Source organism: Primulina tabacum, chromosome 6 (assembly GCF_025594145.1).
Source record: "Primulina tabacum isolate GXHZ01 chromosome 6, ASM2559414v2, whole genome shotgun sequence".
In the NCBI taxonomy this organism is placed as follows: Eukaryota; Viridiplantae; Streptophyta; class Magnoliopsida; order Lamiales; family Gesneriaceae; genus Primulina; species Primulina tabacum.
In genome coordinates this window covers 42,378,854-42,393,988 of record NC_134555.1, presented here as the reverse complement: position 1 = coordinate 42,393,988, position 15,135 = coordinate 42,378,854, and the positions used below count along the sequence as shown (strand labels likewise).

Below are 15,135 nucleotides of genomic sequence, written 5' to 3'. Positions count from 1 at the left end.
TATTTTTAACTGAAGTATTGTTTTCATTGGGAATACGAAATCAAAATTTGGTTTTAAATTAATTTTTGATGAGAGACCGATCACCATATACTTTCTATGAGAGATTTTTATTAGAATAATTTAAACGAATCATAGTAAATTCGAAATACGTTGACCTTTGACTATTATATATTATATATATATATTAATCAAATTATTATTATTATTATTATTATTATTATATATTTTCATGAATTCCATTGTATCGCTCTCAATAATATTCTACATCTTACATGTGACATCAAAAGTCAAATGACGTGTGCTTCAAATTCAAACTTTAAAAGTTGAAATAAATATATATATATATATATTAAGTCTATGGTTTTGGAAGTTGTCAGTGTTTGTGTCACGTGCTTGGGTTGAATAAGTAATCGCCTCACGATTTAATGAAACAAATTTTCCAGAATGGAATCCTGATTTTATTTAATGGATTGAATAAATAAAAATCATTTACCTCATGCATTTTTTCATCAATGATAAATAATGCATTTTTATTGTCTATAGAGGCCAGGACATTGGCAAATACTTGTTTGAAACGATCTTATGGATCGTATTTTGTGAGACCGATATCTTATTTCGGTCATCCATAAAAAAATATTACTTTTTACTGTGAATATCAGTAAGATTGACCAATCTCACGGATAAATATTCGTGAGACCATCTCACAAGAAACTATTCTATGACATTCGATGTTAAAAATAAGTATCGTAATTTAAAGTTTGAAAAAATTGCAATTTTGATTTTTATATTATCAAACTTCTTTTGTAGTATTCTAAACTTTGTTTGCTTTTTCCTTTTTTTTTTCTTTTTCTTTTAGTGTCAATAATTTTTTCTAACATTGTGACATGGACGTGACTGACATGACATAGTATTAGCGTATGCAAAATTATATTTAAATTTAATAATCGAGATGATCAAAATCACAAAATCTAAACATACATGATCGAAATTATACATTTTCCATAAAGTTTTACACTTTAATATACTAATATTATTAGTGTAAGCGCATCATGTGAATGTTGGTGCACTTATTTCTTGAAAGCATCACGTGAATATGCCGAAATTACATATTATATATAAAAAAAAAGTGAATGAATTCTGGTTCCTATGCATGATCGGTGCGAGATTATGGTCTTTCTAAATGTACGAAGTAGCTAACATGCATGTGAATACTGCTTTTTTTATATGCCTTGAACCTCAATAAGCAAGAAATTCGACATGGAAAAAGTAAAGGGTAACCAAATATACCGTAATTAATGCCGGGATCGGTGATAATTTTTTTAAAAAAAATTTGCATATTTTTTTATATATTTTCCCCAAATTTTATAATAATAAATGTATAACAACTCCAACCTAATAAATTTTATAATAAAGAAACTAATTATCCACCACCTATATAACCGGACTTCACACGTGATTATACATATTTTCGTTTTTGAGGTGGTTATAAATTGTATTGATTTGAAATAGTATGTAATCAAACTTTAATATGTAAAAAATAATGTGATTGCATCAATTTATATAGAGTCGGTCTCTTGTGAGACAGTCTCATTAATCTTTATCTGTAAGAAAAGTCAACTCTACCGATATTAACAATAAAAAGTAATACTCTTAACTTAAAAGGTAATATTTTTTCATGGATGACTAAAATAAGACATCGATCTCACAAAATACGATCCGTGAGACCGTCTCATACAAGTTTTTGTCGTTTATATAATGAAAATGGAAATAAAATATAAGAAAGTGGAATTCATGGAGTTTGAAAAAGCTCCGAATCAATGTATCAATTTCACATCAAAATACACGTATTCTTCTAATTAGATGCCAAACATTCCCTAAACGAAATGATGAGAACATATGCTATTATATGAATATTCTATATGTTATGAAATATCGAAAATAAATTTTGGAAAAAAATCTTTGAATTTATGAAATTTCCTCTCATTATGTGCATTCACGTTTTTTAAATTTATCATGATTATTTTGTCAACTATATAAGATAAATATGGAAAAATAATAATGGAAATTATAGGCATAAATTCTAAAATGTGACCATTTGATTATATAACTCTCTCGGTAATTTATTTATTATCATGATCTGTGTTTAATAAAAAAATAGGTTCTAAAATGGAAAATTATAAAAATAGTGAAAGCGGGTCCCTATCCACTGGCTGCGTTATAAATCCGTCTCTTTTTCTTGGTTTCCCTACACTTCACTGTAAACTTCACTCAATTTTCCACCTTTCCCACTTTCGCAAAGAAACCCAATCTTTGATCCTCCGGCAAAGTTTAAGATCAAGAACCGAAAGCAAGAAAGCTGTATTCTTTCCTCTTTCCTCGTTGCTAAAGATCGATCTCCCAAGAATGGTCGATGTGGACAGGAGGATGGCAGGAATGAACGCTTCCCACGTGGCCGGACTCCGCCGTTTATCCGCACGCGCCGCCTCTTCTGCCCCTTCCACGCCGCGCAACAGTCTCCTATCTTTCTCTTCGTTGGCAGAGAAAGTGATCGGCCATTTGAAAAGCTCGGGTGTTAGAGTCCAAGCTGGTCTATCCGAGCCGGAGTTTGCGTTGGCCGAAGCTGAGTTCGGGTTCGCATTTCCGCCGGACCTGAAAGCGGTTCTGTCGATGGGTTTGCCGGTGGGGACCGGGTTCCCCGACTGGCGGTCTTCTGGGTCGTCCAGGCTTCACCTCCGGGCCTCCATTGAACTTCCCGTTGCTTCAATTTCTTTCCACATAGCTCGGAATGTCCTGTGGTCGAAGTCGTGGGGCCCGCGCCCGTCGAACCCGGAGAAGGCCTTGAAGATAGCACGGAACGCTCTCAAACGTGCCCCGCTGCTGATTCCCGTCTTCAACCATTGTTACATCCCTTGCAACCCTTGTTTGGCAGGAAACCCTATTTTCTACGTAGATGAGAACAGAATCTTCTGTTGCGGCTTTGATTTGTCAGACTTTTTCGATCGCGAATCCTGTCTTTTCAAACCTAGCCCAGAGTCGAGTATTCTATCATCGCAGCGCGAGTTGAATTCAGCTGGATCATCGAGCAACCTCTCAAGGAGAAGTCTTGACGCGATCTCCGGCGGGCGAACCCCGCGGTGGGTGGAGTTCTGGAGCGACGCCGCCGTGGATCGCCGGCACAGAAACTCGAACTCATCCTCCTCGTGTTCATCGTCACCCGACAGGTACTGCGACATACCAAGATCCGAAATACCCAAATGGGTCGACGAATACGTGACCCAAATCGGGTCGGTTCTGAAACAAGGCGGTTGGACGGAATCCGACGTCTCGGAGATCGTCCACGTGTCTGCGTCCGGGTTTTTCGAAGGTGAGATGGTTATGGTGGATAACGAGGCGGTGCTGGATGCTTTGCTTCTGAAAGCGGACCGGTTATCGGACACTCTCCTGAAATCCGGGTGGAGCTCCGAAGAGGTTTCGGATGCTTTGGGTTTCGATTTCCGACGGGAGAAAGAGAAGAAACCTGTGAAGATGCTGTCTCCTGAGCTTGTCGAGAGAATCGGGAAACTGGCTGTGGCGGTAAACCGGGCGTCGTCGTCCTCAGCCGGTTCATCGTCGTAGTTGAACTGGCGATCATCGAGATTCTTTCCGGTTGTTTCAGTTTCACGGTTTTTTGGGATGCCTCGTGTTTCCAGCTACGTGTCTCGTTTAACTACAAAGATATTTCTTAGGAAGTTGAAAAAGGGCGAATAAAATAAGGCATAGAAATTATGAATATTTTGGGGTAAAAAGAGAAGAAAATGATTGCTATACATGTAAAATTAAAAGGTATAATACCGTTACTATGAATTTTTCTTCAATTTTATTTAAATGTTTGTTTTACTTTACATTTTAATTTTTTGAATTTTAATTGTGTAACATTGTTCAAGATGCCTCTCGAGACTTTACCATAATTAGTTCAAATTCACCAAAGATATAATAATTTCTTTATCCCATAGATAGAGTACTAAAACTCGACTTGATTTGCTTGACTAGTCGGACAAGCTCGAGTTATTCATTCCCGAAACAAATATTTTATAAAACCATTTTTACATGAGCTTTTAAATATTTTATGATGTATCATTGCATTTTATATAACATCATATACATATCGCTCCATTTTGAAGTGCAGCAAATAATTTTCTTTTCCACTTCACAAATTTGTTTTGGAATAAAAATCGAAAAATTAATTTAAAATTTTACGAGGTGACAGATATCAAACCAAGAGGCGCACGTGTGCTCAACAAGACACGTAGAGTGGGACCCATATCTTTAGGAGATAGACAGATATATATATATATATTTATATATAAAATATTATATAGTAATAATAATGAATAATGATAGTTTTAAAATGGAGACTTAGACTCGTGGGGGGTACTACCGTTACTTTCGAGGTAAGCGACTCCTACGGCGTCGTTTCCTTCTCCAAGTGTCAAATAAATAGTTGGCATTTCTCCACTTTGTGGGGACACTATTTAGTTTAGGACAATACATTTTCTGTGCAATTTTGATTATTATTGCATCCCCATAAAAAGAAAAGCATACATTTTTAAATTGTGTTGTATCCCATTTTTTTTTCAAGATAAGTAAAATACTTAACTAAGTCTGACTTCGTTTGATCAGTTCGATTTTGTATATCATCTCTACAAAACCTTTAGACACCGTTTTGTACGGAGTTTGTTGTCTATATATTTTTGGGATGAAAATGAGTATTGTAATAGGAAATATGAGGGATAAAAAGGAAAAAAAAATAATCTAAAGGGACTTGAAAGACAGACGCCACTATTTGTCATATTGGTGATCCATATTTGTAGTGGGAAACTTGACACCTAATTCTTGATGTTTTAACCTTTAGCGATACACAAAAACGAGGTGGGTGCTGTTGCTTCTCCCTAACTTCAACTTTTATTGTCTTATTATGTTGAAAAATTAAGTGGCCCATGTTAATTTCTGAATCAAGATTTATTAGTTTACATGATAATTCAGTTTAATAAAAAGTTTAGTTGAAAGTTCGAAAGTGGTATCAACCATTTTTACAAGCCATAAAGAATGAGATCAATTAGTATAACATAATCTTCAAGACGGTCTCACGAATCTTTATCTGTGAGACGAGTTAAGTCTATTGATATTCACAATAAAAAATAATACTCTTAGCATAAAAAGTAATATTTTTTCATGGATGACTCAAATAAGAGATCCACCTAACAAAATACGACTCGTGAGATCGTCTCACACAAGTTTTTGCCTTTGATTTTTTCCTAAAATCATGCAAGATCAAGACCTCCTCGACAAGCATACAAGAAACAACACAAAAAATTCAAGATCAAAACGAATTAGACGTAGCAGGAATTCCAAATGAAGATGTTGATATTTTTTCGCATAAATAGTAATCAACTTTTTGCTCGAAAGACCTTTCTTACATATACATATATTTGTATGCATTATGTAGTTTTTAGAATGCTGAGTATGATTGCCACAATATTCATCGAGTTACATTGTAATTTGAAGTGTCCATATTCTTACAAGTTAGATTGTAATTCACCCATTTCATTTGTGTGCACCAAAACAAAGCACAAGTTGCATGACAAGACGGTATGGGAGATGCCCCTCTCTGCCGCCCGAGATGGTGGCGATTGTATCACTTGTCCGCCTCGGAGGTGGCGCATTTATGTAGGCGAGACGAGATTGTATGTATATGGCAAGACAATGAAACATCTCCACATCTATGATAAGTTAAACTGATGTGGTTCATGCAATGTATTTATAGGGGGGGGGGGAGGGGCCACTCTTCATATCTCATTTGCTCTGGAAAATTGGATGGTGACTACACCTGCACATTAATTTAAGAGTGAACTTATTGCAAACTGTTTCTGCATTATTAATCCAATCCACCAAAGTCCGTTGTCCTTTTTCTTTACATTTGGTCAATTATTTGGTGGACGATTTGAATCATGTTGGTTGGCCTTTTTCTTTTTTCTTTTTTCTTTTTTTAATATCATTCTCAATAAGGTATTTAATCTATGGTATTGAATTTTTTCATGTTAATAAATTTAATTTAAGGTTATTAAATAGTTTAATTAACAAATAAGATAATTTAAAAACAAATACACTCATCAATATGTTATAAAAACTCATACTCACTTACCCTTCTGACAAGGGATTATATGCTTGATTTTTAAAAACATCATATTTAAAAGGTTATTAATTTTAGATTTTGTTTTTTAAAAAAAATTTATTTACCGGAAATATTGATGCAATCGGCCCTTCTTTTTATTTGGTAATTTATTCAACCAAACATGAAGATTATTGAAACACGCAAGACTTTCTCTTTCACCTGAAGTTTAAAGTTCCATCTGGTTTTCAAGAAGGTAAAAGGAGAAGTGAACGCTAAGATTACAGATTTACTCCATAATTTTAGAAAAAATATTACAATTGAAGCCATTTCCATGTATAAATCAGAGTATATACTCCAATTACATGTCACAACTCCTGTCCTAAACAAAATGCAGTAGCATGATACGGTTCAGTTGCCACCAATCAAAATTCTATACAAGTTTCCCTATAATTCAATCTCCTCCTGTGGTCTCAGTTTCAATCCTATATAGCTTGCAGAACTTCAGTTTCATCTGTTTTCTTTGCGATATTTGGTGGACGCTTTAAAACCTTTACGCGAAACACCGCCTGAAATTGCTTCCATATAACACATCAATGAGAAGATAAAGTACAAAGATCCAGTTAAAGCCTAAAGGATAATGTGAGATTAAACAAGACGCTGGCCCCAGAAAGAGGAACGTGTATTGTGTTCTTTCTACGTTTTTTGCAACAAAATAAGGGATGAGAATTGAGGAAATGGGTAATGTAGTAAACTCTGACCTTCTTATCAGATCCGAATTCAATCACATCCCTAGGACGAAAACGAGTAGGGACATTGGGTGACACACGATATCGCCTGTCCTCATTGCTGTAAAATTTCCTTCACTTAGTATGCAGATTCTATGATTGTTGTCAAGTGATGTCACAGAGTATGTGTATAGAAGTGGAAAAAGAAGAATGAAGTAAACTTTCCAAGACGTACTCAGATATCCAGGTGCCATATTCACTCCTTAAGTCCGTTACGAAGAAGGCTCCATCTTTGTAGCTTATTCGAGCATGTGTTTTGGAAACCTAAGGTATCGTAAACAATTCCGTGTGATAATTCAATCGAAGAAAAAAATGAAACTTCCCGAAAATTATGAGAGGGAATTGAGGAATCGGTGAACTTGCCTGCGGTGAAGATATACATATTGATACTCCAGGAAAATTTGGGTGGTGTACATTCCTATGATTGGAAAGGATACGCCATAAGTATCACAATATAGCACAAATATGTGAGCAAGTGGATCACACGGTTTCATTTAAGCTGTAGACGAAAAGGCATACCCAATAACATATGGATTCTTCTCGTCTCGGCTTAGAAAGATGGTATCAGTCACAGCGGTTGCATCTCCAATGGAAAATAGAAACCAACTATACACGACAGGGCGTGGTTGATCAAATTGATAAACGAGTAATACCTCATCTCACATTGAACTGTTCGGGTAATGGGGTCTATAAAGAAAGAAAGATGTAAAAAATGAATTTTTCTAGTATTTGGATGGACGTTAGATAATTGCTAGCAGAATCCATTCTGCACTATCTTGCTTGCATAGACCCTAACCCATGAGTTCGAGGTGTGACAAAATGACGAAAGCACTCTTCATAAAAGGTTATAGTATACTCACTCTGCATCCAGAGCTCGCTCTAGAGCATCATCATCCGTAAACCACCTTCGTAACTGGTCACTAGCCTTCACGTGTAAGAGATGCAACACATTGGTCACCTGGTCATCATACCATAATCCTAGAACACAAACTGCAATATTATTCAAAGTTTATTGGCTTACTTTATCAGAAAGTCTGCACCGCATTGTTCTTCCTTCAAGTTTTGAACTGCAAGCCATTCGATTCATTCACTATATTAAACATTCTCTCAAGATCACGAAAAAGTCAATTTAAACTGTGTGTCGGTGTGTACACATGCATATACACACATACACATGTTTTTCTTATCATAATTGCTGGAAATAAAGGTTATAGAGCTTGGACTTCATATTTTTCAACATCAAAATGATTCCAATCAAGTTCGTATGACACACCCTCGGTTCCAATACATGTCACGAAAAATGAAAATCTTGTACCACGCCCTTATTTTATTCATCCGTGGAAACCGCAAATCACACCCAATATGTTCACAAAAGAAGGGAAAAAAAGATCTCACCCATTACCACCAAGAACCCAACTCAACGTTAAAGGCATAGCAATGTCGACAAAAAATCTCCCACCAACTCTTCCAGGATGCGGTATTCTAAATTTTGTCAGGAACTACAAAACAAAATACCGACTTTCATCAACTTACGAAAATTTCTGAATCTTTTCATGTTTTAAAAGTCACGTTCTCACCGACAAAGGCCCGAGTCCAACACCAAGGTATGCTTTGTAAGTTGATGCCATAATTGCAGCCATCCTTGCTAGTCCATGAATGACTGCAACTCTTATTTTTCGAGCATTCTCATATCTGAAGAAAGCAAACAAATGCCTTAAAGTTTTGGTAGGTAATCTTTGCGAAACTTTTACAAGGATTTTGGAGACAGCAGTAGGGGAAACAAATTCATTACACCTTTTTAAAGCAGAGGCTATATCCATTGGTCTCCTGGACTCAATACTTTCTTTCCATGCTTTATCAAGCTCCACTGATAGTTGATATCCATCCTGAAACCGTAATATTATTTCGATATTATTGCCTTTTAGTTCAAAATCAGAAACAGATTCGTACAGGAAATAAGTACAATATCCGTAAAAATTACAGTTCTATAATGCATATTCTTAGTGGTTCAGTCTTAATGATATAAACAGTTCTATAAGCAAATTAAAGGCAGTGTGTAACTGAAAATGGAAGTGAAGTCAGAAAAAGAACAGCTCAAAGTATACCATACCTCAATGGCCATGCATCCCCCTTGACCCAAGTTTGGTTGCATAGCATGGACAGAATCACCAAGCAACGTAACACGACCCTTTTCCCATGTGAAGGCTGGGGTCCGGTCATATATATCACGACGGAGAATTGCATCTTCATCCGTGGTAAGTAAAAGATCTATGACATCATCACACCAACCTCCAAACAATTTAAGTAGCCTCTCCTTTTTACCTAAAAGATCAAGAGAATCACCCCTTTTAAGGAAGAAACTTAATCCTAGGTGTACACCTTAAAATAATGTAAATTTATCATGGCATAAATAAGCATCCTTATTCAAGGTACCATTTATGCCATTAAATCAGAGCTCGATTATACATAAAATTAACAGTCTACTATCATTCATCTGTCCACTCAGGGGTGTCACATACGTCCCAGACTGGACAAGCTCGGTGAACTATATACTAGAAGGTTTTTTCAAGTGAACATTGCCGTGCCAGAGTCACATGAAGAGAAACAAATCTTGAATCAATAAGGGGTAAAGCTGGAGGTTGGTTACCTCCTGAAACATCCACTCCACCAGGCGGTTCATTATGAAATGCATACCATTGCATCTTTCCTCCCCCGACATCTGAAGAAACAAAGTACTGTTTGTGTCCCAAGAACACTCGGTATCTGTAAGAGAATTGCAAATACATATCTCCTCCGTAAATGGCCTCACTCAATATTATAGACAAGGAATGTTTTACACACTGGAACAAGAATAGACAAACATACCCCACCGTCTCTATGTCAGCAGGAACAAAATCTGCAATTCCGGTGTAACAAGTGTAGCCTGAGTATATAGCTTCACTTGGGCCAAACAAAGTTTTCCTCACCTGTGTCAGCATTAATAGTGTTACCAGAATCACAAGCAGAAGAACTCAGAGCAAAATCTCACGATTCATTTTTGTTTTTCTTTGTTTTTTTACTGTACTTTCAGTTTTTGGTTGAGCAAAATCGTATCACATAGATGAAGTAAAAAATACCTTCGACCATATCCCATCGGCACCAACAAGAAGATCACCCTCATAACACTGCCCACTTTCAAGCTTCATTGTAACCTGAATTTGTATAAAGCATCAGTCACACTAAAGCCGACACTGAATCAACATTAATTTTTTGGAGGGTCCGAAGGGCCTTGGAGCACTTAATAGATTTAGAAAATATGCAATAACCATGGATTTTCATTTGGATTTGCATCGGGATCTAGCAAGCTACTAAACCAGTGAAGAAAAGTGTAACTTTAGACAACCTTCTCACCGTCATCTTCGAAGTCCACTACATTGCTTTCATTAATAATAATATCTGAGCCAACTGCACGAGCAAGAATTTGTTGCAAAGTCATGCGGCTGATGACTCTGGTGACAGGAAGTCCACGCTCCGCTGCAGGAGTGAATGTGTCGAACTTGACATACCTGACGGTAAACGGTATCTTTAACACGAGTGAATCACATAAAATGGGAAAACAGAAGTTGCATCTTCCTCTCGCGAACCAGGATACTACAATAAAAAAAACCGCAGCCCTACCTCCCCACCTCTCTCTCCTATAGTATATATATAATTAAGCAAACTAAACCGATTCCTTGAGTAAGAATTGTTCATCATTTACAGATTAACCATGAAACAAGAGAAACATTAGATAGCATAATCAAGAAAATAAAACTGGTGATAGTGTGAGGCAACAAACACTTATTCGTGTTATATGTTTGAAAGGACAAGATAGTGATAACAATAGTACAAAGCCCACAACATTAAAAGGAGGGCACTTTAGAATTTATAACTGCAATAATCATTTTCAGTCTTTCTGCCACCATTCAAACATACAATAATACACCACTTAATGAGGAACATCAAGACAGAGATTGCACAAGCATGATATACCGAGGCATGCAAAGGCAACACTTTGACCAGAAACAGGGCGAGGTTGGAAGCCCTCAAAACGAAAAAAAAAAGGAAAACTTTTCCAGGATTTAAAGTTCATCACCCACGCCTCCTAACCCCAATTTCCAGTCCTTAGCGTAAGAAAGTACCTTATAGATCTAATGGATTCAATGTATCCATGAAAACATGAACAGGCAAGCACGAAATGTTTGGACGGAATTATTTCAGAAAACAACCAAGATAAATAAACATAAATGAACATTAAAGTGAAATTTTAAAAGTTCACGAAAGATTTGCATTCATTTTCGGAGCTGCTTCTACCCTTCGTTCGTTAATTCAATGCCAAGCCCCACCAAACACCCCTTATAAACCGACGCTGATGCACAGATTTGGCAGATAATATTTTTCTAAACAACAACTCAGCACCGCTAAATCAAGAAACTTACCAATTACCAGAGATTCCATCCACCAAACCGTTAATTCGATCACCGGTGATGCAACCAGCGCTCATGATTTCTTCGGCAACATCCATATCAATAGCCTCCAGAGCAGCCAATGCATTGCTCTGTATCTGAATTGGACCTCTATACTGCCCCTCCCCTCTTATAGCACTCAAATCCCTTTCGAACACCACCACGTCAAACCCCTTCTTTTTAACCGCCAAAGCCAAAACCAGCCCACCAATCCCGCCGCCAGCCACCAGAATCCTCAGCTTCTTCGCTGTCTGTTCCGAAACTCCACGGCTAGATGCCTCAGACTTCGGGACTTCAGCTACAGCACCCTTCACTTTTGCTAGTTTCTTGTGGCGCCAATTTTCTTGGCTGCCGAAGTAGGATATCTGGCCCGGAAAAGCGCAGATTTCTGCTGGGAAACCTTTGAAAACCAGAGATGGAAAATGGCTTCTTGAAATCAGAGCTGTAGATTGGTTCATCGAATGATACAGTACAGATGAAGCCATCTTTCTAGAAGTAAGCGGACAAATCGAAAGCAATTCAGTGCATCAGTATCAAAGCACCAATCTTTCTTGGTAAAACACTGAAATTTCAAGAATTGAAGGAAGAAACAGAGCAGCTACAACTGGTGTGGTATCTGCTACAGTGATATCTTCTATCCTTGAAATTTGATTAGTTCGAATAGAAATTTTAAAGATATAGAGTGAGAGTGACGGTTTGGGTGGCGGGCCTGTAAGAAATTTGAGCCAATCCAAATCATTAAAGGAAAGTACCAATGGTGGAGATTTCATGGCAACGCGGCAACGCCATGTTGCCTGCATGTTCACGTGTCCATGCCTGGCTGGAAGAATGACTGGGATGGGATGACTACCAAAAATCCAAAATTAATCTTATCTTCCGCTCTTTTTTTTTAAATAACTTTTCAGAATAAAATTTTTGTGTTCACTTTTCAGCTCACTCGTTACCGACCTAAAATCAACTGTCGTATATTTAGAATCTTGTGAACTGTATACAAAGGTCGGATTATCTTCTTGTCCGACTTACAAGCAACAACTTTGACATACTAATCAGTTTATGTTATAAATATTATGCGAATCAAACATACTCACAAATTTGGATTTGACCTTTAAATCGGCGCAAACTCCAGCTCGATATAATTTGTTTTTTTTTAAAAAAAAAACAGAGCATTTGGTTCGATTTGGATTCAATACCTTCCCACACATGCCATATCGATCAATAAATAAATTTATTTAAATAGAAAATTTAGTCATTTAATCATCTAAATCTCCTTGTATTCATAGTGCAATATGACGATAATCCCACTAAACTTACTCACAAAAATGGGTCGGTTTTATCTAAAATTTGGCCGTCGAACCATTCAAATAGTGCCACGTACGCCTCAAGTGACATATAACATGATAGCAATGTTAAAATTAAGAAGAATACGCAACTTTATAGTAATCAAATCCTGTCCAGAAAAAAATAGGAGAGAAGACATAACATATTGTATATATATAATATTGGAAAAAACTTGTGTGAGACGATTTTACGGTTCGTATTTGTGATATTGATCTCTTATTTGAGTCATTCATGAAAAAGTATTACTTTTTATGCTAAGAGTGTTACTTTTTATTGTGAATATCGGTAGGGTTGACCCGTTTCATAGATAAAGATCCGTAAGACCGTCTCACAAGAGACATACTCATATATATATATATATATATATATATATATTGTTAAAAAAAATGGTACCCTATAAATTTTGATCAAAGTACCCACATACGATTCTTGATAATGAGTTGTGAATATTTAAAATTTTCTTGCTTAATTCTATACTTTTCCCTGTAAACTTGACAATTGAGATCCATCAATAAAGAAGTAACTAACTAAAGTATTATGAGCCTAAAAAAATTATAAAAGAAAATTAGAAAAGGCGAATGTTTTGGAAAATATCTGAGATTCTTTCTAGACCAACTTTACGAAGGTGCCGTGACAACTTTATTTATATTAATTTCTCAAATTTTATTTATTCATTCATTCATAAGCCCAAATTAATCAGATCCGGTTGAATGAAAAATTTGGAATAATTGCCACTCATACGTATTTTAGTTTCTTAATTTGGACTATATGCATAAATCTCTCCTTTTTCCTTGCTTGTTTTGTGTGTAATTATGTGCTCACATATACTCAAATAAGCTTATTCACACTTATTTTTAGTCTTTTGAGAGAATGAACTATTAAAATAGGTCAGGTCTATCGAACCGAAGATCCCACTCTAAAATATTATTAGGTTTGATTAATTTTGATATCAGTGACATGTTTGAAGTCCGGTTAAAATACGTCAATCCATTTGGATTGGGGGAGGGCGTTTATTATATATATATATTTTTCAATTTTCCATTAAAATTGTGTGAATTGGATACGAAAACACTTATTTTTAGAGTATGTATTTTCGAAATTTGAGTTTAGGGTTGATGTATTTTTAATGTTTTACATTTATTTTCTATGATTGAGTTTCTCTTTGTGTTATTCATATTGTAAGACTGCGTTTGGTTTGGAGGATAAAATAAACTAATGATTAGTAAGTAAATGATAAACAAAATATTGTCGTAGAAATGTAATATATGGTGTTATGTTTGGTAAGATTTTTAAGTATATGATAATTTTGAATTTTTTGATGAAAGGACAAAATTGCCCTTTCTTCTTCCACTCCGGCGGCGGCGGCGACGTTCCGGCAACGTTGGCGCAGCCGGCAGTCAGCGGCGTCGACGGCTGTCGGCCGGCTGGCCGGAAGTTATCGGTCGGCGGCGACGGTCGGTGGTCCGGCGTCGGCTGGTTCTCGGCAGCTGGCGGCGGTTGGCGGTCGGTGGCGGCGGTCGGCCGGCGCGGCGGCGGTTGGTGGTCGGTGGCGGCGGTCGTGGCGGGAAGTGGTGGTGGGTTTGGATATAGGAGAAGGGTAAAATTGGAAAAATATGAAGGATTAAGAGTTGGATAAATAATCATAGAGGGTGAGAAGGTATTATTTTAACCCACCTAATATAACATAATCATTCATAGGAGGTATTGACTTAGTTAAATAATCACGCATACCAAACGAGGGATAAGGTGGGTTAAAAAAAATAAACACACCTTATCACAGCAACCAAACGCAGCATAAGTAATATGATTTATATCAAAAAATATAATCGTTAAATTGGAATATAATATGATTTGAAGTTATTTATTTTATAGTCAGTGTGTAAAAATTATATCTTCAAATATAATAATTTTCTTTTTATAAAAAAAAAAAAGAAGAAGAAGAAGTGTGAAGGAAATATCGTAGTTGCCAATATAAATCCAAAGTCGATAGCTTTAGGGTCCCCTATATTTGCAGGTATTTCTCACATGGGATGGCATTTCAGGCGCAGACAACCTTGACCCTCTCCCATTCATTGAGCCAAATCCACTGCTCTATTTGGAAACTCATAATGCCAGAACAATCCTCGTGCTTCCCGAACAATTAAATGTGTAATGTTTTGAGTATATAGTACATTTTATTTACCAGAATTATATCGTGAGATTTTGTTATTATCTCATAAATTTTGTATTGAATTTATCGTGAGATTTTTATAAATTGAATTTTTGTATTGAATTTTTTGTGTCTTAAGAATTTGTTTACGGATCTCGTTGTATGTGTGACATGACTCATTAAGTATTTATAGAAAGTTGTACACGATGAAAATTCATGTTTCATGAC

At 36.3% G+C, this 15,135-nt stretch overlaps 2 protein-coding genes across 2 annotated transcripts; one reads left to right on the top strand and one right to left on the bottom strand.

The window, feature by feature from the left end:
- Positions 1 to 2,192: 2,192 nt before the first annotated feature.
- On the top strand, positions 2,193 to 3,881 carry LOC142549699 (uncharacterized). Its single transcript, XM_075658788.1, has one exon. It carries the CDS (start codon positions 2,404 to 2,406, stop codon positions 3,613 to 3,615), a length of 1,212 nt encoding a protein of 403 aa, XP_075514903.1. The 5' UTR covers positions 2,193 to 2,403; the 3' UTR covers positions 3,616 to 3,881.
- A 2,536-nt stretch (positions 3,882 to 6,417) lies between these two features.
- LOC142549706 (zeaxanthin epoxidase, chloroplastic-like) lies at positions 6,418 to 12,144 on the bottom strand. The gene is made up of 16 exons (XM_075658797.1): positions 11,394 to 12,144; positions 10,319 to 10,481; positions 10,053 to 10,127; positions 9,802 to 9,902; positions 9,584 to 9,699; positions 9,047 to 9,258; positions 8,731 to 8,822; positions 8,514 to 8,628; positions 8,332 to 8,435; positions 7,958 to 8,003; positions 7,797 to 7,861; positions 7,456 to 7,542; positions 7,300 to 7,354; positions 7,112 to 7,200; positions 6,910 to 6,997; positions 6,418 to 6,717 (listed from the first exon to the last, which is right to left on the bottom strand). Exons 1-16 carry the CDS (start codon positions 11,903 to 11,905, stop codon positions 6,634 to 6,636), a joined length of 2,004 nt encoding a protein of 667 aa, XP_075514912.1. The 5' UTR covers positions 11,906 to 12,144; the 3' UTR covers positions 6,418 to 6,633.
- Positions 12,145 to 15,135: the final 2,991 nt, after the last annotated feature.

Coding starts and splice junctions, on each gene's coding strand:
- LOC142549699 (XM_075658788.1), top strand. CDS start 2,404: ATGGTCGATGTGGACAGGAGGATGGCAGGAATGAACGCTTCCCACGTG.
- LOC142549706 (XM_075658797.1), bottom strand. CDS start 11,905: ATGGCTTCATCTGTACTGTATCATTCGATGAACCAATCTACAGCTCTG. Junction 9,903..10,052: donor CCGATGGGATATGGTCGAAG/GTATTTTTTACT, acceptor ATGCTGACACAG/GTGAGGAAAACTTTGTTTGG. Junction 6,998..7,111: donor TATGGCACCTGGATATCTGA/GTACGTCTTGGA, acceptor GAAATTTTACAG/CAATGAGGACAGGCGATATC.